At 37.9% G+C, this 25773-nt stretch overlaps 1 protein-coding gene and 1 non-coding gene across 9 annotated transcripts in view; one reads left to right on the plus strand and one right to left on the minus strand.

Moving 5' to 3' along the window:
- Stxbp5l (syntaxin binding protein 5 like) overlaps positions 1-25773 on the minus strand; it is a 268083-nt gene that overhangs the window by 212002 nt on the left and 30308 nt on the right. For all 8 annotated transcript variants that reach the window (XM_031363837.1, XM_031363833.1, XM_031363831.1 and 5 more), the window contains exon 4: positions 4489-4570. In XM_031363837.1, coding sequence (XP_031219697.1) covers positions 4489-4570 — 82 coding nt within the window. The remainder of the gene's footprint in view (positions 1-4488; positions 4571-25773) is intronic.
- LOC116086785 lies at positions 11568-11674 on the plus strand. The gene has a single exon (XR_004117125.1). It is a non-coding gene; the product is annotated as a U6 spliceosomal RNA (small nuclear RNA).

The following is a 25773-nucleotide window of genomic DNA, read 5'->3' on the forward strand; positions in this document are numbered from 1 at the left end:
CTCTCTCTCTCACACACACACACACACACACACACACACACACTCTCTCTCTCTCTCTCTCTCTCTCTTTCTCTCTCTCACTTAGATTCTATATTAAAAAGTTTTTAAAATTTCCAGCTTTATTTCTCATCCATAAATTAGGAGAAAGAAGACTCTAAATGTGTTTCTGAAAGAGTTCCTAAACCAAAAACACCCGGTCACCCTGTCACAGTGAGGGTTGCTATCACTGTGATGAAACACCACGACCAAAGAAATTTGTGGAGAAAGGGGCTTATTTGCCTTACATTTCTGCAGCACTGTTCATCATCGAAGGAAATTAGGACAGGAACTCAAACAGAGCAGGATCCTGGAGGCAGGAGCTGATGCAGAGGCCATGGAGGGCCATGGCTTACTGGCTTGCTTCCTGTGGCTTGCTCAGGTTGCTTTCTTACAGAACTCCGAATGACCCTACCCACAATAGCCCAGGCCTTTCTCCAACACTAATTAAGAAAATGCCTTACAGTTGCATCTTATGGAGGCATTTTCCCTATTAAGCTTCCCTCCTTTCAAGTAATTCCAGTTTGTGTCAAGTTGACATAAGACTAGCCAACACAACTGACTTCTTATCAACTTGACACACAAACACATCGTTATTAAGCCACAATCCCTCCTTTCTTATTTGTCCCCGAGATCTCACATTAAAACTGTAAAAAACTTTAAAAGTTCCATAGCCTTTACAAATTCAAACATTAAAATTTCAGTCCCATTAAAATAGCCAACCTCTTTTAAAATCCAAGGTCTTTTAATATTCAAGGTCTGTCAAGTATGGGCTCCAGTAAAATAAAAAAATAAATTAAATGCTTTCCCAGTTCAAGAGGGAAGAACCAGGGCACAATCAAAGCAAAGCAAAACCAAATCCAACTCTCCAATGTCTGGGGTCCACTTATGATCTTCGGAATTCCTCCACCCTCTGCAGTGCACAGCTTGGCCTTCTAGGCTCTGGCTGGCCCTGCTCCACTGATGCTGTTGTTCTTGGTGGTCATCCATGGTACTGGCATCTCCAAAATGCTGGGGTCTTCTGCTGAAACTAGGCTGCGCTTTCACCAACAGCTTCTCATAAGTTCTCTTCAAGGTGCCAACCCTTAGCTTCTCTGCATGACCCCTTCCATACTGGGCCTTCAACTGCCACTGAGGTTGCACGACTAATGGCCTCTCCTGGCCTTTCACAGTGCCAAACCTCAGCTGCTCTCCATGACCCCTTCAAGACTATAAAACCAGTACCACCTGGGTGACTCTTACACTACCAGGTTAGGCTCCCAGTGTGAGGGACACCCTTGGCTGCCTTTGGAGCACAGCTTCTCTAAGCTCTCAGGAAACATTTTCCAGGAGATTTCACCTCAGTGATGCTGGTCTCTTCTTTCTTTTCTTTTTTTTTTTTTATTAGATGTTTTCTTTATTTACATGTCATACAATATCTCCTTTCCCAGGTTCCCCTCCAAAAAAAGGAGAAAAAATAAAATAAAATAAAATAAAATAAAATAAAACAAAACAAAACAAAAACAAACCCTGTTCCCTCCCCCCTCCCCCTGCTCTCCACCCACCCTCTCCTGCTTCCTGGCCCTGGCACTCCCCTACACTGGGGCATAGAACCTTCACAGGGTCAAGACTCTCCCCTCCCATTGAAGACCGACTTGGCCATCCTCTGCTATACATACGCTGCTAGAGCCATTAGTCCCACCATGTGTACTCTTTGGTTGGTGGTGGTCTCTTAATCACTCAGATCCAGCTAACCAGTATCAACTGTCCCAGTCACAAAAAGGTTTCACTTCAGTGGTACTGGTCTCTTGTTAACTATGGCTGACTCTTCAGCCTCAGCTAACCAGTATGACAGAATCTTAATTTAGAATAGCAAACAGATGAAAAGAGACTTTAATCTTCCCTCTGAAATGTCACAAGCCAGACTTTCATCAATGCTACTTCTGAAGAGCTGCATAAAATATGTAAATAAGGAAGCACCCGTAAATAAGGAAGATTTATCTTTCTGACCATTGGATCAGAAACTGGAAGATATGGGGGAAAGTCCAGAAATTATTGTGGGGTGCATCAGGGAGGGTAGCTAATAAAAAGCAATGTAAACAAAATGAAGAGATTGGAGCTTGTCTTTATTTACTTAATTATATAACCTCATACAGCACAAAAGCAAATTTAGGGCCTCAGAGATCATACTGAGAAACAAGCTAAGAGCAAAACACACAGAAGCAAATCATGCATATTAAAATATATCTGCAGAAGTCAGAGGGGCTACAATCCTCAGCGAGGAACTGCAGAGCAGTATGATGGTAGAGAGGTGGTACTTTAGGTTGTAATGGCTGGCCACCACACTGATGTTTTCTATTTTCCTCCTGCCATGTCTGTAATACCCTGCACCAAGGTTGCCCACAATGAGAAATGCACTTGACTTGTCAGTCAGGATATCATAGTTCTCTGAAAAAGTTTGATCCAAATAAAGTTAGACTTTGCCAGCATCATCATTACTGCTTGTTGCTGTAGCATTTTCTCTGTCCAATCACATTAGGGCAGTGACAGGCCTGTGATTGAACAGGAATAGAGAGGTGGAGCAAGAGTTGGAGGAGAGAGGGGTCAGAGGAGCAGGAGGGAGGTCGTCATCATGGAGACAGACGATGAGGATGAGCCAGACCCTACAAGGTTATACAACTAAAAAAAGGTTTTTACAAAATAGATTATTTGGGTTAGAATATTGTCTTTATTATTTGGTTCTGAAATTATTGTATTGGCATCTTGTAATTTGTGATTTTATTATTATATAAATCTGATTGGATATTAGGCCTTAAGAGTCATGCTTACTTACCGAGTCTTAGGCGCTATTTAGATAAATGATTGTAGGGGTGTGTAAAGAGTTGTATGTGAGCGAGCTGTAGCTTGCTGAGAGAAAATAGCAAAAACCCGCCAGAGCTTAGTATTGAGGCCAAATTGTACCAGCTCAAAAACATGGCCCAGCCAGGCAGTGGTGGCGCGCGCCTTTAATCCCAGCACTTGGGAGGCAGAGGCAGGTGGATTTCTGAGTTCAAGGCCAGTCTGGTCTACAGAGTGAGTTCCAGGACAGCCAGGGCTATAAAGAGAAACCGTGTCTTAGAAAAAAAAAAAAAAAAAAAAAACAACAACAACAACAAAACATAAGAGATCTGTGGACAACAGCAGAGGCCACTCCAAAAAATCTGACTGAAGATGACTCTAAGTTGCCTTCAACTGAGAACTACAAACTTTCTTAGCTTTATAAATGCATACTCTGTTTCTAAAATTTAGGGAGCTAATTTCTATAATACCTATGGATACAGAAATAAAATATATACATAAACCAATAAGTGTATATTAAAATAAAAGATAAATTGATTTATACAGATAAACAATGTATGGATTATACAGATTCAAACCTACTTGTAAATAAAAAGATACTTTCAAATGAAGATACAAGCAAAATATTTAAATTGGTAGGAGGAGAGTAGGTAGAAAGAAAGCTTAATGGTTTAGAAAATATTAAATAGAAATTATGATATACTCATAATAAAAGAATGTTCTGATATATAAAATATTTTCCTTATTAAGTTTAGTATTTTCTACATTAAATGTAGTATTTCCTATATTAAAATTAAAATTTAACTTTAAATTTAAATTTTAACATAGGAAATGAAAACTAAAAATGCCAGTAATAATAGATACAAATGCATTTTTAAACATCTAAAATCATAATACCAAAAAGAATTATATCAAGTACATATTGAACATCCATAATCCAAATATACAAAATCCCAGATGCTCCAAAAGTTAAACTTTTCCAAAAAGAGAAAATTCTATACCTGATCTACTGTGGTTACATTCAAAATGCAAGAGCATTGACAAAAAATGTTCAAAATTACCATCAGACTATGTGTATAAGGCATACACACAATATAAAAGAATTTAATGTTTAGACTTGGGCTCCTTCTCCAAGATATCTCAATATATATTCAAGTATTCAATAATTAAAAATCAAAGATACATAAACATTTTAGACCCAGCCATTTTGGATAAGGAATACTCAAACCTGTAATAGTCTGTGAGTGTGACTGTATATTTTGTGTTTTAAGTAATCAAAAATACTCTGTGTATATATGGTTGAAATATAAAAGAAAGGAAGGAAGGAAGGGAGAGAGAGTGAGAAGGAAGGAAGGAAAAGAAAAGGGAAGGGAGGGGAGGGGAGGGAAAGAAAGGAAAGGAAAGGAAAGGAAAGGAAAGGAAAGGAGAGGAGAGGAGAGGAGAGGAGAGGAGAGGAGAGGAGAGGAGAGGAGAGGAGAGGAGAGGAGAGGAGAGGAGAGGAGAGGAGAGGAAAGGAAAGGAAAGGAAAGGAAGGGAAGGGAAGGGAAAGGAAAGGAAAGGAAAGGAAAGGAAAGGAAAGGAAAGGAGAGGAAAGGAAAGGAAAGGAAAGGAGAGGAAAGGAAAGGAAAAACTTACCTCATTGATGAGGAATTGGAGCTGCAAGACAGCTGCACCGCTTTCATGTTGGCAGTAACAATCAACACCAGGCCTCCCAAGTCTTAACACAATAAAAGTCAAGGATTGTAACATTTGAGTTAGCACAAATACTAAAATGTGAAGGAGAATCTGACTTATTTAGCAACTAATGTTTTGACTATTGTCCTTATTTTTCAGAGTTGAAATATTTTACTTTACACAAACTTAATTGTACAGTATAAATGAGAAATATTCTAACAATTAGAAGAATTATGGTAAAACATGAGAAGGAAGGAGTTCCCTTCCCATCAAAGTAAAACAAGAATTGAGAATTCAGACACATTTCATTTCTCTTAAAATTCATCTGATTAAACATTTGTTTCCCCAGAGTAGGTTGAAACAATTGAAAGATTTTAATGCAATAGATGAAATCATTAAACATTAGTTGTACATAGTGTTACATGCCTTTAATTCAAACACTTGAGAAGCAAAGGCAGGAGGATCTCTATGAGTTATAGTACAGCCTGGTCTGTATTGTGAGTTTCAGAACAGCCAGAACTACATAAAGAGACTTTATCACAAAATGAAACAATTTAATATACTTAAATATGTTAGCAACATTGTTATGTACAAAGCCCTTATAACAATATTCTATAATCAGTAGATTATATAGAAATATATTAACATGTAATGTATAAAATAGTTTCTGCATTAAAAATAAGATTTTAAAAATATATATTAAGAGATAGTAGCACTATATTTTTCAGTTTACATTTTAAAAAGTTAACCTATAAGTCAGAAATGGAACAAAAGAGAAAAGGAGGGTAAATGATGGAAGATTGTAAGAAGGGAAGAAAATCAAACATCACAGAACAAATGTATCAATGTATTCCTTACCAAGTGACATATTTCTATATATAGTCATTATTTGCTTTTCATAAGTATAAAACATTGCATGTTAAGATAACTATTTCTAGACATAGTGAAGAATCAGGGGGCAGGTTTGTCCTTCCACCCAAGCAATTAAACAGTATAAGCAACACTGATGTAACTATGTTCATGCACACCACAGCTTTCAAACACTGCTTATCAAATGAGAATGATGGTAGTTCCTCAGAAGGGAAAAGGTTTATATAGAGAAAGTTGACCTAAGTCAGAAAGGGAACAAAAGACAAAAGTAAGAAAGGATGGAAGATTGTAGGGAAGACATATGCTTATAACTGTTCCAGAGTACTCTATAGAGAGGCCACAAATTAGGAATATGAAATCTAGCAAGCTCCCTTTGTTGAAAACACAGAATAAAATGAGGGGGAGGGGCTAAGAACAAATAGAATTCACAAGGCCAAAAAGCAAGGTAAAAAGGACACATGCTGGAGTATTTCAGAGACCTACTGGAAAGCAGATGTAAGTGGAACAAAATGTAAAACAGGGACTAGATTTATTTCGAACTATTTGAAAGTGAGAAAGAAAAAAACCAAAAAATCAAAAAAGAAATAACATTTGTCTTGAAGAACAAACCAGACCAAACAAACAATATTATCAAAAATGATAACTCCTTGAAGAATAAAGCAAGAAAGAACAAAACAAAAACAAGAGCAAGTTAAGTGAGACCAGAAAACGTTCATGTTTCCACTATCCAAGGTGGAAACCCCAAAATTCACAGACTAGTCATGCAAAACTCTAAGAAACACATTCCCTCAGTAGTGAGGAAAACTCATTTTCTAGATAAAGGTGGTTCTAGTACTTCCTTAAAAGGAGGACTAAATAAGTTAGTTAATAATATGTCTACCAATACATTAAATAATATCAGTTTTTAAAATTATTACTTTTGAGATTATAATTATATCATATCCCCCTTCTCTTTCCTCCAAAATCAATAAGAATAGACGAGGAAAGGGGAGTGGGAGTAGAGCCCAAGAGACCTGAGCCCTACACAAAGAATTATAGGCAAGGAGAAGGTAAAACCAGTTTTTGAAACTCATAATCAAATAGAAAATGGGTGGAAAACAGATCTAGGAAGAGAACTAGAACACAATCCACAAGACCCTAGATTTCCTTCAACCACACCAATTCCACATTATAAACAAGCTATTTATGCTCCAATTAAAATGTAATAAATATCAAACTACACAATGCCTACAGAAATTCTTTTTTAAAATATAAAAATGAGCCAGATTTTGTGGCTGTAGCCTGTAATCTCAGTACTTGGAAAGATGAGACAAAAGAATTGTTGAACTATGGAGACAGCTTCTGGTTTTGTTTATAAGAGTTGTGTCATGGCATCTACTCACAGCAATAAAACCCTTAACTTGGTACAAGGAGTTGGGGTATTGCTGTTATAGGCCTGACCATGCTTTTATTTGGAGGAATGTGAACTTTGGAAATTTGGATTTGAAAAGTAGTTGGATGTTTCAGGTGGGACTTAATGGGCTATATACTACTAGGAGAATGGAAGACAATGCTGAGTGTGATTTGAACTGTGGGGCCCGGCACAGGAATTTTGGAGGAAAGCAATATTTGTATGTGACCATTCTGGTAATACTTTGGCTAAGAATGTGGCTGCATTTTTGCCCTCATCTGAATAATCTGCCTGAGGAACTCTCAGAACAGCTTAGAATTGACTCTGTTGTGTGCTTATTCGTGTACACTTTTATTCAGATCTATTATGAAAAGGAAAAAAAGCTGAGCAAGGAAAAATACAAAATGTACAGTTTGAGGAGAAAGGAGACACCAGGAAGTAGAATGGAGCAAAGTCAGTCCAAGGAGATAAACATATTAAAGAAAAGCCTGATGTTAAATGGAATAAAGGGAGTATTGACCTCATGGCAAGATCTCACCAAGCTAATCTTCCAACTTGTGAAAAGGAATTAAAGAGAAGCTTATGGTCAGGGACCGGGGTGCATACCTTTAAGCCTAGCACGCTGGAGGCAGAAGCATGTGGATTTCTGAGTTGGAGGACACCCTAGTCTACAGATTGAGTTTCAGGACAGCCAAACACTGCATAGCACAGGCAGTGAAGGAAACCATGGAAAACGGAAAGCTCGTGAAAATGTATTTGAAAGAGGCTATGTTTCAGCCCCAGTGAGCAGCAGAATTCAGACACAAGGCTTTGGCTTTCGAGTCAAGGACATAAGAAAAGGGTTACAAAAATCTCTCTCCATCACTAAGGAAAGCCACTGAGGCCAGGAATATGCCAGGACTGTCCCTGCATGGAGCCTAGAGAGGCCATTGTGTGAAGCTATGAAGGTGAAGCCTGGATGGCCTTGGAGACCCCAAGATGTTAGAGATGCCAGAGTTGTGGGATACCTGCCAAGGAAAGCTGCTAATAGGATGTTGAAACAGCCCAAGAAAGAGAAATGTGTTGCAGTCAACAAAGCTGAAAGGAGTTGGAGACTTTTGAAGTTGGATTAAATGCATTTTTGCATTATGATATGGCTACAAGATTAGAGGGGCCAGGGTGTGGGATGTGGTGGTTTAAATGAAAATTGTCACCACAGACTCAGGAAATGGCATTATTGGAGGTGTGGCCTTGTTGGAATAGGTATGGCCTTGTTGGAGGGGGTGTGTTACAAGGAATGAGCTTTGAAGTTTCAGAAGCTCAAGCCAGGCCAATGTCAGTCTCTCTTCCTGATGTCTGCCAATTCAGATGTAGAACTCTCAGCTATTTCTCCAGCACCATGTCTGCCTGTATCCACACATGCTTGTTGCCATAACAACAATGGACTAAATTTCCAAACCTGTAAGCCAGTCTCAATAAAATGTTTTCCTTTATAAGAGTTGCTGTGGTCAGGCATCTATTAACAATAAAATTCTAAGACATTTCATAAAAGTACATCAAAATTTAAAAGATGACTTTACTATATGATAATCTTTAAAAATTAAATAAAAAATTGGAAGCTGAAGACATGGCATAGCAAGTAAGAAAACTGATTGTTCCTCCAGAAAACCCAGGTACAATTCCTAGCACCAATATGGTGGTTCATAATCATCTCTAACCCCACTCAGTTCCAGGAATTCAACACCATCTTCTGCCATCCCTGGCCACCAGACATGTACATGGTACACATATATACATGCAAGCAAAACACCCATATACCATATACATAAAATAAAAAGTAAATACATCTGAAGTAAAAATTAAATATGTTATATAGCATGAGTGATAATTCTTAAAAGAATAATCATTAAAATATAAGTCTGTTTTATACATTATAAAATATATTTTTATTTTTCAAAGGTAGAGATTGTCAAACTGTACAACAAAATAAGAAATACATATTTTATGCTTCCCACAATAAACAAATATTAAAATATAGTAAGCTAAAAATAGACTACATGTTTTCAAAGATAAACCATACTAAGCCTAACCAAAAGAGAGTTTGAGTGTCTATGTTTACTGGGCAAAAAACATTACTGTGGACATAAAATCATTTACTAATATAAAAATTTTAAATTTGTCAAGAAGATTTACTTCTAAATGTTTGTATATCTAATGACAGAGCTGAAAATTTCATAAAGCAAAAATTGACAGAACCATAAATATAAATAGATCAATCTACAGTTGTAATGGGAGATTTTAATGTCACTGTCTTAATAATGAGGAAGTAGATAGAAGGTCAGGACAAATACAGAAGGTTTGAAAAATACCATAAATCAGTTTGACCTAACTGACATTTATAAAACAATTTACTCAACAACTGCAAACACATCTAGCATTTGTCAATACAACAATATACAGGGCTGTAAAAAAAAAAAAAAAGCTTCTAGTAATATAAAAATAATTCAGATTATGCAAAATATTCTCTTACCATAATAGAATTTAAACTACAGCTCAATAATATAAAGGTTGCTGGGGAAATATGTGATACTTGAAGGCTAAATAATATAAATAATTGAGAAATTAAGAAAATAAATCTAGCAGAATTTTTAAAATTTTTCCCATTAATTAGTTTATTCAGTTTTTAAAATTTTTTAAACTGAATGGGAATAAAAATATAACTAATACAAATAATAAATAGAAAACACTTGGATGGAATCACCCAGTTCTACCAAAATAGCATTCCTCTTAATCCCTACTTCCATAAAAGAAAAACATTCTAGAGGTAGGACTATAAACAAGCTTAGAGAAACTCTATAATGTAGGAAGAATGGTAATCTCAGGAAAGATATAGCAAAGAGTTCTTGTGCTTCTTATTGCCTCTCAAATCAGATAGGGCACTCCAGAGGCCTCCAAAATGAAAAGCTGTGGAGACCAGTCTCAATGGCTACATGTAAAAGCACTCTCAAATCTAAGGCTCAGGGGATATTGCAGAAGAGGTTGATCCATTCCTACCTCCTTGTACAAAGCTCAAGTCCAAGTGAATCAAGGCCCTCCACATAAAACCAGATACACTGAAACTAATTGAAAAGAAGGTGGGGAAGAGCCTCAACACACATGGGCACAGGGGAAAATTTCTGGAACAGAACACCAATAGCTTATGCTCTAAGACCAAGAATTGACAAATGGGACCACATAAAATTACAAAATTTCTGTAAAGCAAAGGACACTGTCAATACGACAAAATGGCAACCAACAGATTGGGAAAAGATCTTTACCAATCCTATAGCTGATAGAGGGCTAATATCTAATATATACAAAAGAGTCAAGAAATTAGACTGCAGAGAATCAAATAATCCTATTAAAAATGGGAGACAGAGCTAAACAAAGAATTCTCAACTGAGGAATACCAAATGGCTAAAAAGCACCTAAAGAAATGTTCAACATCCTTAGTCATCAGGAAATTGCAAATCAAAACAACCCTGAGATTCCACCTCATACCAGTCAGAATGGCTAAGATCAAAAACTCAGATGTCAGCAGATGCTGGCGAGGTTGTGGAGAAAGAGGAACACTCCTTCATTGCTGGTGGGATTGCAAGCTGGTACAACCACTTTGGAAATTGGTGTTACAGTTCCTCAGGATATTGGACATAGTACTACCAGAGAACTCAGCTATACCACTCCTGGGCATATATACCCAGAAGATGCTCCAACATGTAAAAAGGACACCTGTTCCACTATGTTCATAGCAGCTTTATTTATAATTAACCAGAAGCTGGAAACAACCCAGATGTCCCTCAACAGAGGAGTGGATACAGAAAATGTGGTGCATCTACACAATGGAGTACTACTCAGCTATTAAAAACAATGAATTTCTGAAATTCTTAGGGAAGTGGATGGATCTGGAGAATATCATCCTGAGTAAGGTAACCCAATCACAAAAGAACAAACACGGTATGCACTCTCTGATAAGTGATTATTAGCCTAGAAGATCAGAATACACAAAGTACAATCCATAAACCATAAGAAACTCAAGAAGAAGGAATACCAAAGTGTGAATACTTTGATCCTTCTTAGAAGGGGGAACAAAATACCCGTGGAAGGAGTTATAGAGACAAACTATGGAGCAGAAACTGAAGGAAGGACAATCCAGAGACTGCTCCACCTGGGAATCCTTCCCATATTCAACCAACAAACCCAGACATGATTGTGGATGCCAGCAAGTGTTGGCTGACCAGAGCCTGATATAGCTGTCTCCTGAGAGGCTCTGACAGTGTCCGACTAATACAGAAATAGAGGCTCACAGCCATCCATTGGACTGAGTACAGGGTCCCCAGTGAAGGAGCTAGAAAAAGGACCCAAGGAGCCAAAGGGTTTGCAGCCCCTTCGGACAAACAACAATATGAACTAACTAGTACTCTCAGAGCTCCCAGGGACTAAACCACCAACCAAAGAGTACATCTGGTGGGACTAATTGCTCTAACAGCATATGTAGCAGAGAATGGCCTAGTCAGTCATCAGTAGGAGGAGAGGCCCTTGGTCCTATGAAGGTTCTATGCTCTAGTGTAGGAGAATGTCAGGGCCAGGAAGTGGGAGAGGGTGGGTTGGAGAACAGGGGGAGTGGGGAAGGAACAGGGTTTTGTTTTGTTTGGTTTGGTTGGTTTGGTTTTTTGTTTGTTTGTTTGTTTGTTTTTGGAGGGGAAACCAGGAAAGTAGATATAATTTGAAGTGTAAATAAAGAAAATATCTAATAAGAAAATTTGTTCTCACTTCGGCAGCACATATACTAAAATTGGAACAATACAGAGAAGATTAGCATGGCCCCTGTGCAAGGATGACACGCAAATTCATGAAGCGTTCCATATTTAAAAAAGAAAAAAGAAAAAAGAAAAAAATTTTTTAAGAAGAAGAGGTGGTAGAAAGATTATAAGAGTCCAGTGAATTGGATATTTTGGATAATTGGATTTGTTGTGAGATTGTTTCTAGCAATGTCAGCAGTGACTCTCATAAAGACTCACCAATATGGCTTCCTGAATGTGACTGAACAAAGATGGCAGCAATGAACATGCCAAACTGACCAGAAAAAGAATCCCAGGAAAGCTCAACTTTACACAAAGAACTACAGAAAACTGAGCAAAGCTGGGAGAGAGGTGGTTCTCTCCAAGGAAGAGAACAACAATTAGTTGTCTAAAGCCAAACTTTCAGCCATGAAAACATACATATAGATAGCATTACATGATTTAAACAGGTTATATTTAAGAATGTATATACATATATGTATGTAATAATAATTAGTTAAAAAAATAAAGACCATGAATTTGAAGAAGAGTGGAGAGGGGTATATGGGAGGGCTTGGGGAGAGGAAAAAGAAGGAAGAAATATTGCAATTAAATTATAATCTCAAAAATAAATAATTTAAAACTCCATCTTATAAAAATAGAAGAGACTGCTGATCTACCTAATGCATAAACCTTAACGCATAAACCATATACATATGTATATATACATATACACACACACAAAGTTAACCTAATACCTTCAAAGAAACACAATTGATGCTCTAGACTTCAAAGTAAAAGATAAGAGTTCATTATCCAAGGAAGAATTTCAAGAAAATGAATTAAATTGAAGAGAACAAAGACAGATGATACAACAAAGCAGGTGAACAATTCATAATGTGAGTGAGAAGTGTAGCAAAGAAGACTTTGAAAATAAATCTCAGACAGACATTTCAGAAATGAACTCAGTAAGTCAAATTTAAAGACACAAATAAAATTCTCAATAGCAGACAAGATCAAGCATAACAAAGAATATCCAAACCTGAAGACAAGTCTCTTGAATTATCCCAGACAATGAAACAGGAAGATAATGAAAAAGATCAAAGATAGCCTTTGAAATTTTTGAGACTTCAAATAAACATACTTTTGAGTTTGGGGAGTATATGAAAGAAAGGGCATAGAAAACCTATTTTGATCACTAGTTCATTATCATTTTTACTAGATTAGATTCACCTTGGAAACATACCTCCAAGTGAGGCTAATCAGGTCTTTCCAGAAAGGTTTTAACTTCAAAGAAAAAACCCATTCTGAATGTTTCTCATGTACTGGGGTCTTGGAGTAAATAAGAAATAGAAAGCAAGTGAAATACCAGGACTCACTGCTTTCCTTTCTGGTGGCAGATGAAATATGGCCAGCTGACTCACATTTCTGCAGCAGTGGCTTCTGCTCATTACAATGAACTACACAATCAAACTCTGAGCCAAAATCAATCCTTCTTTCCTTAAGTAGCCTTTCTCAGATAGTTCATCACAGCAGCATGATATAGGGGTGGTTCTGATGCTAAGGTCCTGTTCCCCAATTGGTTCTTGATTTGTCAGTAAAGAAAGCCATGGGCCAATTGTTGGGTGGAGGGAATAGGCAGGACTTCCGCGTTGTTGAAGGAAAAGCAGATAGGTGCAAGGAAGGGGGTAGAGTCCACCATGCATTGGAGAAAGAACTAAGAAGCCATGTGAGGTTTTAGGAGGAGTTGCCTCACAGGCTGCTCCTATAGGCAGGGATGGTCAGGGACTATAGCAGGAACTAGATTTAACTGAACAACTAAGCTTAGGACAGGTAAGAGGAATGGAGCTAAGATTATTAATAAGGTCATGCTTTTCCAGGTGGGAGATAGTACCGCCCAGCAATTGTGCCAACAAAGCAAGTTGAAAATGAACAACTGTGTGTGTGTGTGTGTGTGTGTGTGTGTGTGTGTGTGTGTGTGTGTGTGTATCTTTTATCCTTGGATTCAGGGGAAGTTGGGTGGGAGCTGGTAGCAAGACCAGATCCCAGAGCAAAGGCGGGTAGTGCAAAAATTACAAAAGTAACCAATCTATCTATTCAATAAAATTGGTGAAATTTCCCCTAATCTTGAGAAAGCTCATTATCAAGGTCCAGGATACTTATTAAACTATAAGTAAATATAACCAGAGAAGAGCATATTAAAGTTAAACTGTCAAACATGTAAGTTTGGACTGAGGAGGTAACTCAGTAGAAATCAATTTTGGCACAAGTATCTAGCTCCCTGAAACCTGTGGAAAAACCAGTCAAGGCATCCATGGCTGCCTGTAATCCCAGCATTCAGGAGGTATAAATAAAGGATTCCAGGTCCAGCTGGCTAGCTAGACTAGCTGGAAATGGTGAGTTCCAGGTTCAGCAAGAGACCATGCCTCAATAAATAAACTGCAGATCAATGCAGAAAGACAGCTTATAACATACACACATAAACACAAATACACATACACACTTAAATTTTAATGTTTAATGTAAAGAAAATACTAAAACCTCTAAGAATAAAAAGTCTGGTCACTAGGCCCCTGCTCATGTAAGGCAGATATGCAGCTTGATCTTCATAGGGATCCCCCAACAACTGGAGCAGGGGCTGTCCCTGAATCCGTTGCTTGCCTATGGATTCTGCTCCTCTAATTGGGCTGTCTTGTGTAGCCTCAATGTGAGAGGTTGCACCTTGTCCTGCAGTGACTTGATGTGCCTATGGAGCAGAGGGGTAGGAGGGTGATATTCAGCAGAGTTTGGGGGGCAGGAAACTCCCTTTCTCAGGGGAGGATTGCAGAAGAGGATGTGGGGGGCAGTGGGAGGAAAGAGGGGATGATATTGGGATGTAAAGTGAAGAAAGAAAGAAAGAAAGAAAGAAAGAAAGAAAGAAAGAAAGAAAGAAAGAAAGAAAGGAGAAAGAAAGACCCATTCTAAAAATAAAAAAATGTCTAGTCACATTTAAGAATACCACTACTAAAGTAAAATATTTCTCAGCAACAGTTTACACTCCAAGAGAGAACAAAATAATCCATCTTCTAGAGGAAACAACTTCTAAGCAAGACATTCCAAAGGTTTTCAGGTACAAGGGAGAAATAAAGAAAAGCAAAAACTCAAGGAAGCCATGACCACTACTACATCATTACAAAATATGATTTAGGAAGTTCTAAATCCAAAATCAAAAGATAACTGCTAACATGAAAATACAAAACTCACTAGAAGAGAAGACCCATAAGAGAGAAAAAGGAAGGACTCCACCCTTAGCAGAGCAATGGATGACAAAATCACAATTAACAATAAAAAAAGAAGAATTAAACAACCAGGATATTCAAAACACCAAGATTATTGACAAAAATAACAGTTGTAATGGTTCTGCCTCAGCTGTGCCTTAAATGTAAATGGATTGCATTTATCAACTAAAAGATAGAAAGAGCTAAAGAGGGAGGATAAAATTGGGGTGCGAATGGATGGACATAATAGATTCTATTGAATAGAGGAAGGAACATGGGGAAGGATAACCAACACTAAGGGCTTTTGAAAAAAAGCAAGGAAACCTGCTGTTGTGGTAGCTTCAGAAAATATATTCATGTACACATACACATATAAAAAGAAATTTAATGGAGTTACACTACAATGGAGGAATAATACCCCAACTAGACACCACATGCTAGCAAATAAAAACCTCAGTACCAAAAATGGGTTAACTCTTTTTGAGATGTACAATGTGAGCTCATAGATCTACAGGCATTATAGCTATTACTGATGCCATTGAGTACCTTTCAGAACTTGATGGCAAGACGCTATTGCTTCAGACACTAAGCTTGAGTCATAGAAAATGGGGAAACCAAACCATAAAAAAGTACCTTAATGATGCAACTCAAAAAGTTGAAAAAATAAGGACAAACCAAATCCAAAACAAATTTAAGACAAGAAATAATAAAAATACAAAGAGAATAATACAAAAAAAAAAAGTCACCAAACCTAAGACCTGGTTCTTTGAAAAGATAAACAAGATTGAGAGACTTGGCCCAACTAGAGAGAGAGAGAGAGAGAGAGAGAGAGAGAGAGAGAGAGAGACCAAATTAACAGAATAAGAAACAAACAGGGAAACATTATAAAAGATACCAAAGAAATTCCAAATGTTATAAGGGAATACTTTTAAAACCTGTATCCCATTAAGTTGGGAAATCTAAAAGAAATGAATGAATTTCTTTTAAATTAAAAATTAAACCAAGAAGTCAATAAATTAAACAAACCCATAACAAATGAAATTGAAATAGTGATAAAGTTTTTCAACCAAGTCCAAGCCCTGATGGATTTGCAGCAAAATTCTACTAGACATTCAAGGAAAATATGTATACAATCCTTCTTAAATTATTTTTAAAAGGAAAAAAAGGAAACAGAAAATGTACTTTCAAACTCCTTCTATGAAGCTACTATTGCTCTAATACCAAAATCAGTCAAAAATAAACAAAAAAAAAAGGAAAATTACAGGCCAATATCCATGTTGAGCATAGATTCAAAAGTACTGGATTATATGTTTACAAACAGAATACAGAAACACAACAAAAAGATTACCCACCATAACCAAGTCGTCTGGATTCCCAGAAATACACAAATGGTTCAACACATGCAAGTGAATTACAAGTCAATAAATGTGATAAACCACATGGACTTAGAATAAGGGGAGAGAGAGAGAGAGAGAGAGAGAGAGAGAGAGAGAGAGAGAGAGAGAGAGAGAGAGAGAGAGAGAGAGAGAGAAAGAGAGAGAGAGAGAGACTTGATCATTTCAATAGATTCAGAAAAAAAAAACTTTGACAAAATCAAACATATCTTCATGAAAAAGGACCTGCAGAATGTGGGTCTAAAGGGAAAATAATGTACCATAATAATAAAAAAATCTATGAGAAACTCCCAGACAACATTATCCCAAATAGAGAAAAACTCAAAGTAACACTGAACTTGGGAATGAAATAAAAGTTGTCCATTATCCCATTCCTTTTCCAATATAGTGATAGAATGACTAGCTGAAGAAATAATGCAAAAAGAGGAAATGAAGGGGTTAGCACTGAGAAAAGAAGAGGTTAAGCTACCCTAACTTGCAAATGACTTGATATTATTATCATGAGACATCCTAAAAATTTTACCTGAAAATCTCTAGAAATGGTAAAAAAATTCAGTAATGTGGCAGAGTACAGAATTAACTGGAACAAATCAATAGCTTTTTCTACACAATAACAACAAACATACAGAGAAAGAGATCATAGATACACTACCATTTAAATTGTCTCAAAAAATATATCTAGGAATAAACCCAACCAAAGTGGTGAAAGACCTTTACAATGAAAACTTTAAACCTCTAAAGACAGTAACAGGAAAGTCACTAGAGAGTACAGTGATGTGCCATGCTCATGGATCAATAGAATATTGTTAATGTGATCATTTTATCAGAAGCTATTTACAGATCTGATACAATCTCAAATAAAATCCCTATTTCATTCTACACAGAGATAAAAAGAAATATACTAAAACTCAAGTAGAGCCACAAAAGATCCTGGATAGCCAAAACAATCCTGAGTAGGACAACCATGCTGGAGTGATTATAATTATAGATCTCAAGATATATTCCAGAGCTGTGATTGAAAATATAAACAAACAAACAAAAAACCAACAAGAACAGTAATATGAGACTGGCACAAAAACAGACACATAGACCAACGGAATAAAGTCAAAGGCCCAAACATGGGCACATGTAACTTGAGCCACTTAATATTCAACAAAGATGCCAAAAATATACACTGGAGAGAGGAAGTACTTTCAGCAAATAGTGCTTGGAAATTTTGATGTTCACATGCAAAAGAATGAAGGTAGATCCATATCCATCACCTTGCAAAAAAAAAAAAAAAAGAAAAGAAAAAGAACAAACAAAAACTAAAAACTAATTCCAAATGAATCAAAGACCCAAATGTGAAGCCTGAACCTGCTAGAAGAAAACATAGGCAGTACCATATATAATATAGATGTACCATATATAATATAGATATACCATATATAATATAGATGTACCATAAATAATATAGATGTATAATATAGATGTAGGAAATTTTTTTCTCAACAGAACTCCATCTGCCCAAGAATTAAAGTTAACAATTGACAAGGGAAACTTCATAAAATTAAAAAGCCTCATACAGCTAAAGAAACAACAGTCCAGTGAAGGAAGCCCACACAGAATGGAAGAGAATCATTGCCAGCTATCCACCTAAAGGAGCATTAATATCCAGAATATGTAAGGAACTAAAGAAAAGAAACAAATTACCCATTTCAAAAAAAAAAAAAATGGACCTGGGAAGTGAACAGAGTTCTCAAAAGAAGAAAAGCATGTAAGAAATATTTCAAATAATGTTCTTTATACTTAACAATAAGGGATTCTGGGAAGGAAAAGTACAGCATCTCATTAAAGATGATCCCATCTATCCCTTTAGCACGACCTAAGGTAAACTCACTTTCCCGGATAGTCCATTAGCCAAACTGACTGAAGCAGCCTAACTAGAATGTTAGGTCTCCACCCAGGCCAGCAAGATTTTTCTATTCCAACAAAAGCTTTTCCTTCAAAGCTGGGAGTAACTGAAAAGCTGCCAACCTTCATCATATCTGTTCTACAAGACACTGTAGCCAGAACTATCATGTAAGAAAATAAAATAGACTTTTGGGTGTGACGATTAGTTAGAAGCTTCAGCAAAGGTACTTTGTGAAATGGAAGAAAACAGTTAATGTAACAGAAAATAATATTGTTTCCTACCCCCCCCCCAAAAAAAAAGTTGGCAAATGAACTTACAAGGTCAAATTAGATCCCCACAGGCAGCAGATGACAAGAGCTCAAATCAGTGAGGCTACAAGCTTCTGCCAGAGAGCCCAGAGGAAATCAGGCAGCAGGCAGCAAGGGCTTTTCACACATAAAGGCTCTGCAAGCCTGCAATGGAACCTGCTGGGAAGTGGTTTTGCTCAAACTCACTGACGTACAGAACCAAGAGGCAGAAGCAGAGGACAGAATGGCCGAGATGAGGGAGGGGGAATCACCAAGCAACATCTTACTACCTTTTCTCTCCCACTCTCTGGTACTAGGAACAACAACAAAAACAAAACAAAACAAAACAAAAAAAAATGGTAGTTGAATAGAAGAGCTTACACTGGCCCCTCCTCCACAGAGCATGAACTAACCAAGAGAACACCAAAGAATGATCCACCTGCTCATCTGAAAGAAAATAAAGGCTGTGAGTGACAGATATAAGTTCAGACAACATGCCAATGGTATAGATATCCTGAATGACTTAGTTAATATGTCTGATATGGGATATTCCAAAAAAAGTCAGTAAAGAATAAATGTGATTGTTATGTAACTTGTTAAGCAACAAATTCTGGCAAGAGCCTCTTTTGTGATTCTGTATCCTTGGAACCAGGGGCACAATTTTACCTAGTATGCCAAATCCACCTGTGGCTCTGACCATCTTCCTTAATTTTCCTGCTTCTCATGGCCATCTGTCCCTGGTTTCTGTCACCACTTGGGGAAATGTGTTAAATCTCAGCCCAGAGAATAAGGAGCCAGTTCCAGATCAAGCCAAGTAGAAGAGAGCAGGAGCTAGAGCTAGGGTCAGAGCCAGAGCTGCAAGCACAACCAGAATCCAGCAGGAGCCAGAGCTAGAACCAGGCTCGGCACCAGAGCCTGATCCATAACAGTCCTCAGAAACATGGAGTGCAGGAAGGGGAGTGCACTGCAAAGCAGTTCTCAGTAGCAAGACAAGTTTTTAGGATCCAGAGAAGGAACAAGAAAAATGTCAGATGCAACCCAGCAATCAGTTTGCACATCCTATATCTGTACCCAGCTTTCCCTAAACCCATGTATTTCTTTAATACCCAATGTCAGTTTAGCAGATATGCTCAATACTGCTCATTTTTTGCCCCATATTCCTATCTCTCTCTTTTAAAAAATACTTTCTCCTTTTTTCTTTTAATTTATCCTTACCATTTCTATTATTGTTTAATTATTATTATTATCTCTAGTAAAGAATACTGTCCAGATTTGTAAGTCTCTGTGCTTAAAGTTGCTGAGAGGTGGCTTGAAGTTATTTGACATATCATTACCTCTCTCTTTCCAGTCTGTCTTTAGCTAAGCTCCCTCACCTCCCACACCACCACATATACCCTTTGTGGCTCCTAAAGTTCCACTTTCTAGTTATATTTCCTGTCCTGGCTAGTTTTATATCAATTTGACATATGCTAGAGTTATCTGAAAGGAAAGAATTTTATTGAAAAAAAATGCTTCTATAAGAACTAGCTGTAAGGCATCTTCCTTCCTAAGAATTAATTCCTTCTTAATTAGTGATTGGTGTGGGAGGGTCCAGCCCATGGTGAGCTGTGCCATACCTGAGCTGGTAGTCCAGGGTTCTATAAGAAAGCAGGCTGAACAAGCCATGATGAGCAACTCAATAAGCAACACCCCTCTATTGCCTCTGTATCAGCTCCTGCCTCCTGGTTCCTGCCCTGTTTGAGTTTCCTCTCTCTCCTGACTTCCTTCAATGATGAACAGTGATATGGAAGTATAAGGCAAATAAACCCTTTCCTTCCCAGCTTGTTTATGGTCATGGTGTTTCACCAAATCAATAGTGACCCTTACTAAGGCATCCCTCTACTTTCTATTATCTGAGTGCTAACCACTATGTCTTACTATGTTTTTACCCACCTCTTCTCCACAATAACTAATATACAAGGACACTCATACAATACTCTCAGAGTCCCTTTACTCCTTAAAATGGTTGGTGTTTATGGGGTGAATGTTTGTACTTGCCTCTGTCTTCATAGAGGGTCTATCCCCTCATAGGGGCTATAATTGCAAATAGTATTATTCTCCTAGGAGAACACTGAGAATGAAGTCTGGTACACTAAACACCAGTCTAACAGGAGGAAATGATTCTTCAGTCCTGCTACAATACTTCCATTGAAAGAAAAAGAGGTAAGTTAAAATAAATAAATTCAATCAACAATCTAGTTCTAGATTTGCAAGTCTAAGTGTAAAAGCAAAAGTAACATGAAAAGCTAAGGCAGCATGTATCCTCCAAAAAATCGATCCCAGAGCAATGGATCCTCCTGAGAGTTACTTAGACAAAGTTCTAGCCGATGAACTCAAAATGATTATAAATATGCTCAAAGAAATGAATAAAGAAACAAAACCATTCCTGGAAGAATTCCAAGACAGTGAGAACAGCTAAATGGAATTTTAAAAAGTCAATGCAAGATATGAAAATGGAATTCAATAGAGAAATAATGTTGAAATAATTGTTCAAAGTATTGAAATAAGTGACTATTGCCCCAAACAGGTCAGCTATTTCACCCCACTAGACCCAGGGAATACTGTAAAAGAAGAGTCAGGAAGACTGTAAGAGAAGGAGCATGGGAAGGTATGTGCTAAGGAAACACTGCTGGCTAAAGATGGTCTTTGCAGTCATGGCATGCTGTTACTGTGGGCATTTCAGCATTCCATCATGGATCTGGAGGAACTCTTGAGGCTCCCCTTCTACCTGAAGAGCTCCTAACAGTTGATGTGGCCAGCTAGCCTCATGCTCCTGCAGCTAGGCTTTCTCCCTTCCTGATGTACTCATGGTAAAACTTTTCTGATCATGTAGTAGATCTATTTCTAGGTTTTTAAAGAATCTCCATATCTCTGATATCCTTAGTGGTTGCACCTGTTGACACTCCCACTAGCAGTGAATAAATGTTCCTGTACCAATAAGTTCTTAAGTATATTCATTACTTCAGATTCAGAGTATCAAATCTTGCATCAAAATCTATGATACGCTGGAGTTGAGTTTTGTGCAGAGTTAGAAAAATCTAGTCTGATTCTTGTACACGTAATTATCCCAGTTTTACCACCAATACCATTTGTTACAGATTGGAGGCCTCTTTGTCAAAATAATGTGACTGTAGAAGTGTAGAATATTATTTTTAAGATTTTTATGTGTATGTATGAGTGCCTGTCTAAATTATGAGAACCATGTATATGCCTGGTGCCCTCAGAAGTCAGGCGAGTGCATAAATCCTCTGGAATGGAGTTATAGATAGTTAGGAACCACTATGTTGGTGCTAGGAACCAATCTTAGGTCTTCTGCAAGAGCAACAAATGCTCTTGCTACTGAGATAACTCTCCAGCACCCTAGATGTGGTATCACATATCAGGTTTATAAAATGTTACAGGTAAAAAATCTGGGTCAAAGAATACATGAAATTTCACAGAAACATTTCTTACACCTAAACATAAATCTCAAAAAAAAAGGGTTTAATTTTAAATGATAGAGAAAACACTTCTGGTTTCTGTCTAAGCTCCAAAGCTGACCCTGTGCCAGAGTTCTCCACACCCAAATCCCACTGAGAGAGAGCAGGACTCCCAGGAGTGCTGACACCTGAGAGCACAAGTAAGAACACCACTTCTGCTCAAATTCCTGGTCCAAGAGGGACCTGTCCAGAGCCATCAGGACACAGGACCAAGGAACAGCCAAGGACAGGATCCTTCCAGTTTCCATCTGCACCCCAGAGCTGACCCTGTGCCACAGCTCTCCATACCCAAATTCCTCCCAGAAAGAATTGGTCTCCCATGAGTGATGACACACAGGCTTATAGGAGGGACAAGCCCCAGTCAAAGACAGCAAAGCCAGATAACACCAGAGATAATCAGATGGTAAGAGGCACGTGCAAGAACATAAGCAACAGAAACCAAGGCTACATACCACAGCAACCCCTCAATACTCCAACACACCAAAAAAGCAAGACTCTGATTTAAAATCACAATTCATGGCTGGGCAGTGGTGGTTCACACCTTTGGTCCCAGCACTTGGGAGGCAGAGGCAGGAAGATTTCTGAGTTCGAAGCCAGCCTGGTCTACAGAGTGAGTTCCAGGACAGCCAGGGCTACACAGAGAAACCCTGTCTCGAAAAACTGAAAAAAGAAAAAAAAAAAGAAAAGAAAAGAAAAGAAAAAAATCACAACCCATGATGATGATAGAGGAATTCAAGAAGGCCATAAATAACTCTTTTAAAGAAATACAGGTAAACAGATAAAAGTCCTTAAAGAGGAAACACAAAAATTCCTTCAAGAATTACAGGAAAGCACAACTAAACAGGTGAAAGAATTGAACAAAACCATCCAGAATCTGAAAATAGAAATAAAAACAATAAAGAAGTCACAAAGGGAGATAACACTGGAGATAGAAAACCTAGGAAAGAGATCAGGAGTTATAGATGCAAGCATCACCAACAGAATACAAGAGATAGAAGAAAGAATCTCAGGGGCAGAAGACACCATAGAAAACATTGACACAGCAGTCAAAGAAAATGCAAACTGCACAAAGATCCTAACCCAAAACATCCAGTAAATCCAGGACACAATGAGAAGACTAAACCTAGGGATAATAGGTATAGAAGAGAGTTAAGATTCCCAACTTAATGGGCCAGTAAATAGCTTCAATAAAATTATAGAAGAAAATTTCCCTAACCTAAAGAAAGAAATGCCCATGAACATACAAGAAGCCTACAGAACTCCAAATAAACTGGACCAGAAAAGAATTCCTCCCATCACATAATAATCAAAACACCAATGCACTAAACAAAGAAAGAATTTTAAAAGCAGTAAGGGGAAAAGGTCAAGTAACATATAAAGGTAGGCCTATCAGAATTACACCAGACTTCTCACCAGAGACTATGAAAGCTAGAAGATCCTGGGCATATGTCATACAGATCCTATGAGAACACAAATGCCAGCCCAGGCTACTTATACCCAGCAAAACTCTCAATTACCATAGATGGAGAAAACAAGATATTCTATGACAAAACAAAATTTACACGTATCTTTCCACAAATGCAGCCCTACAAAAGATAATAGATGGAAAACTCCAACACAAGGAGGGAAACTACACCCTAGGAAAAGGAAGAAAGTAATCTTCTTTCAACAAACCCAAAAGAAGATAGCCACACAAACATAATTCCATCACTAACAACAAAAATAGCAAGAAGTAACAATCACTATTCCTTAATATCTCTTAACATCAGTGGATTCAGTTCTCCAATAAAAAGACATAGACTAACAGACTGGATACTTAAACAGGACCCACATTTTACTGCATACAGGAAACACACCTCAGTGACAAAGACAGATACTACCTCAGAGTAAAGCAAATCAAAATGACCCTGAGATTCCACTTCACACCAATCAGAATAGCTAAGATCAAAAACTCAGGTGACAGCAGATGCTGGCAAGGATATGGAGAAAGAAGAACACTCCTCCATTGCTTCGTGGGATTGCAAGCTGGTACAACACCTTCGGAAATCAGTCTGGCAGTTTCTCAGAAAATTGGACTTTGTACTATCTGAGGACCCAGCTATACCACTCCTGGGCATATAGCCAAAAGATGATCTAACATGTAATGAGGACATATGCTCCACTATGTTCATAGCAGCCATATTTATAATAGCCAGAAGCTTGAAACAACCTAGATGTCCCTCAGCAGAGGAATTGGTATAGAAAATGTGGTACACTTACACAATGGAGTACTACTCAGCTTTTAAAGACAATGAATTCATGAAATTCTTAGGTAAATGGATGGAACTGGAAAATATCATCCTGAGTGAGGTATCCCAATCACAAAAGAACACACATGGCATGTACTCACTGATACGTGGATATTAGGCAAAGAGTGTGGAATACCTATGATACAACTCACAAACCACATGAAGCTCAAGAGGAAGACCAAAGAGTGGATGCTTCAGTCCTACTTAGAAGGTGGAACAAAATAATTAAGGGAAGTAGAGGATGGGAGGAACTTGGGAGGAAGAGAACAGAGGGAGGGGAAAAGAGAGGCAAAATCAGGTATGGAAGGAAATGGAAGAGATGTACAGAGGGTCAGAAATTTGAACAAGGTGTGTAGCAATAGGAGATGGAGAACTGAGGGTAGCAACCAGAAAGTCCCAGATGTCAGGAAAGCAAGAGCCTCCCAGGACCCCATGGGATGACATTAGCTGAAATACCCCACAAAGGGGTGGGGGGAGAACCTGTCGAGACCATTTCCAGAGGTTTGGCATAGCCCCCTGGTTGAGGGATGAGGTCATCCACCCATCTCCAAAATTTTAACTCAGAATTACTTCTGTCTAAAGGAAATAATAGAGACAAAGAATGAAGCAGAGACTGAAGGAAAGGCCATCCAGAGATTGCCTTATCTGGGGTCCATCCCACATGTAGACACCAAACCCAGAAACTATTTGGGATGCCAAAAAGTGCTGGCTGACAAGGGTATGATACAACTGTCTCCTGAGAGGCTCTGCCAGATCTTGACCAATATACCTGTGGATGCTTGTAGCCAACCATCAGACTGAGTACAGGGACCCCAATGGAGGAGTTAGGGAAAGGATAGAAGGAGCTGAAGGGGCTTTATCTGGCATCAGTAGAAGAGGAGACCCTTGGTCCTGTGAAGGCTTGATGCCCCAGTGTAGAGAAATGCTAGGGCAGTGAGGTGGGAGTGGGTGGGTGGGTTGGGGAGCACCCTCATAGAAGCAGGGTAAGGGGGCTGAGATAGGGGGTTTGCAGAGGGGATACCGGGGAAGGGAATAACATTTGAAATGTAAATAAATAAAATATCCAATTTTTTTTAAAAAAATAAAGAAGTCACTAAAATGCATTTGGGAATAAACCTATATACTATATACACATATTATAAAAAGTTATTAGACTGATGACTTTCTACCTTAAGAAACTAAAATGGAATGAACTGAACCCAATGTAAATTTTTAAAAGATCAAAGTAGAAATTAATGTAAGAAAATAGAAGTAAACAATAGAGAAATATGAGTCCAAAAGTTCAATCCCCATGTATAATTGATGTTTCTAAATAGACAGATTAGAAAAAAATAATACTGCCACAAGCAAGCAATAATAGATGCTAAAGAAGGGGCCATCCACAGTGCTCTCAAAGACAAAAGTTACACAAAGAAACTTGACAGTGGTGATTTTTACAATAGTTACGACAACTCACAGAGAAAGCCACACTCCCAGGTGATTTCACAAGCCCAGGATCCCAGGATCCCAGAATCACAGGATCACAGAGTCAGCTTGATTCTGAGGAGTTCTG

Source organism: Mastomys coucha, unplaced genomic scaffold (genome assembly GCF_008632895.1).
Source record: "Mastomys coucha isolate ucsf_1 unplaced genomic scaffold, UCSF_Mcou_1 pScaffold12, whole genome shotgun sequence".
Taxonomy (NCBI): Eukaryota; Metazoa; Chordata; class Mammalia; order Rodentia; family Muridae; genus Mastomys; species Mastomys coucha.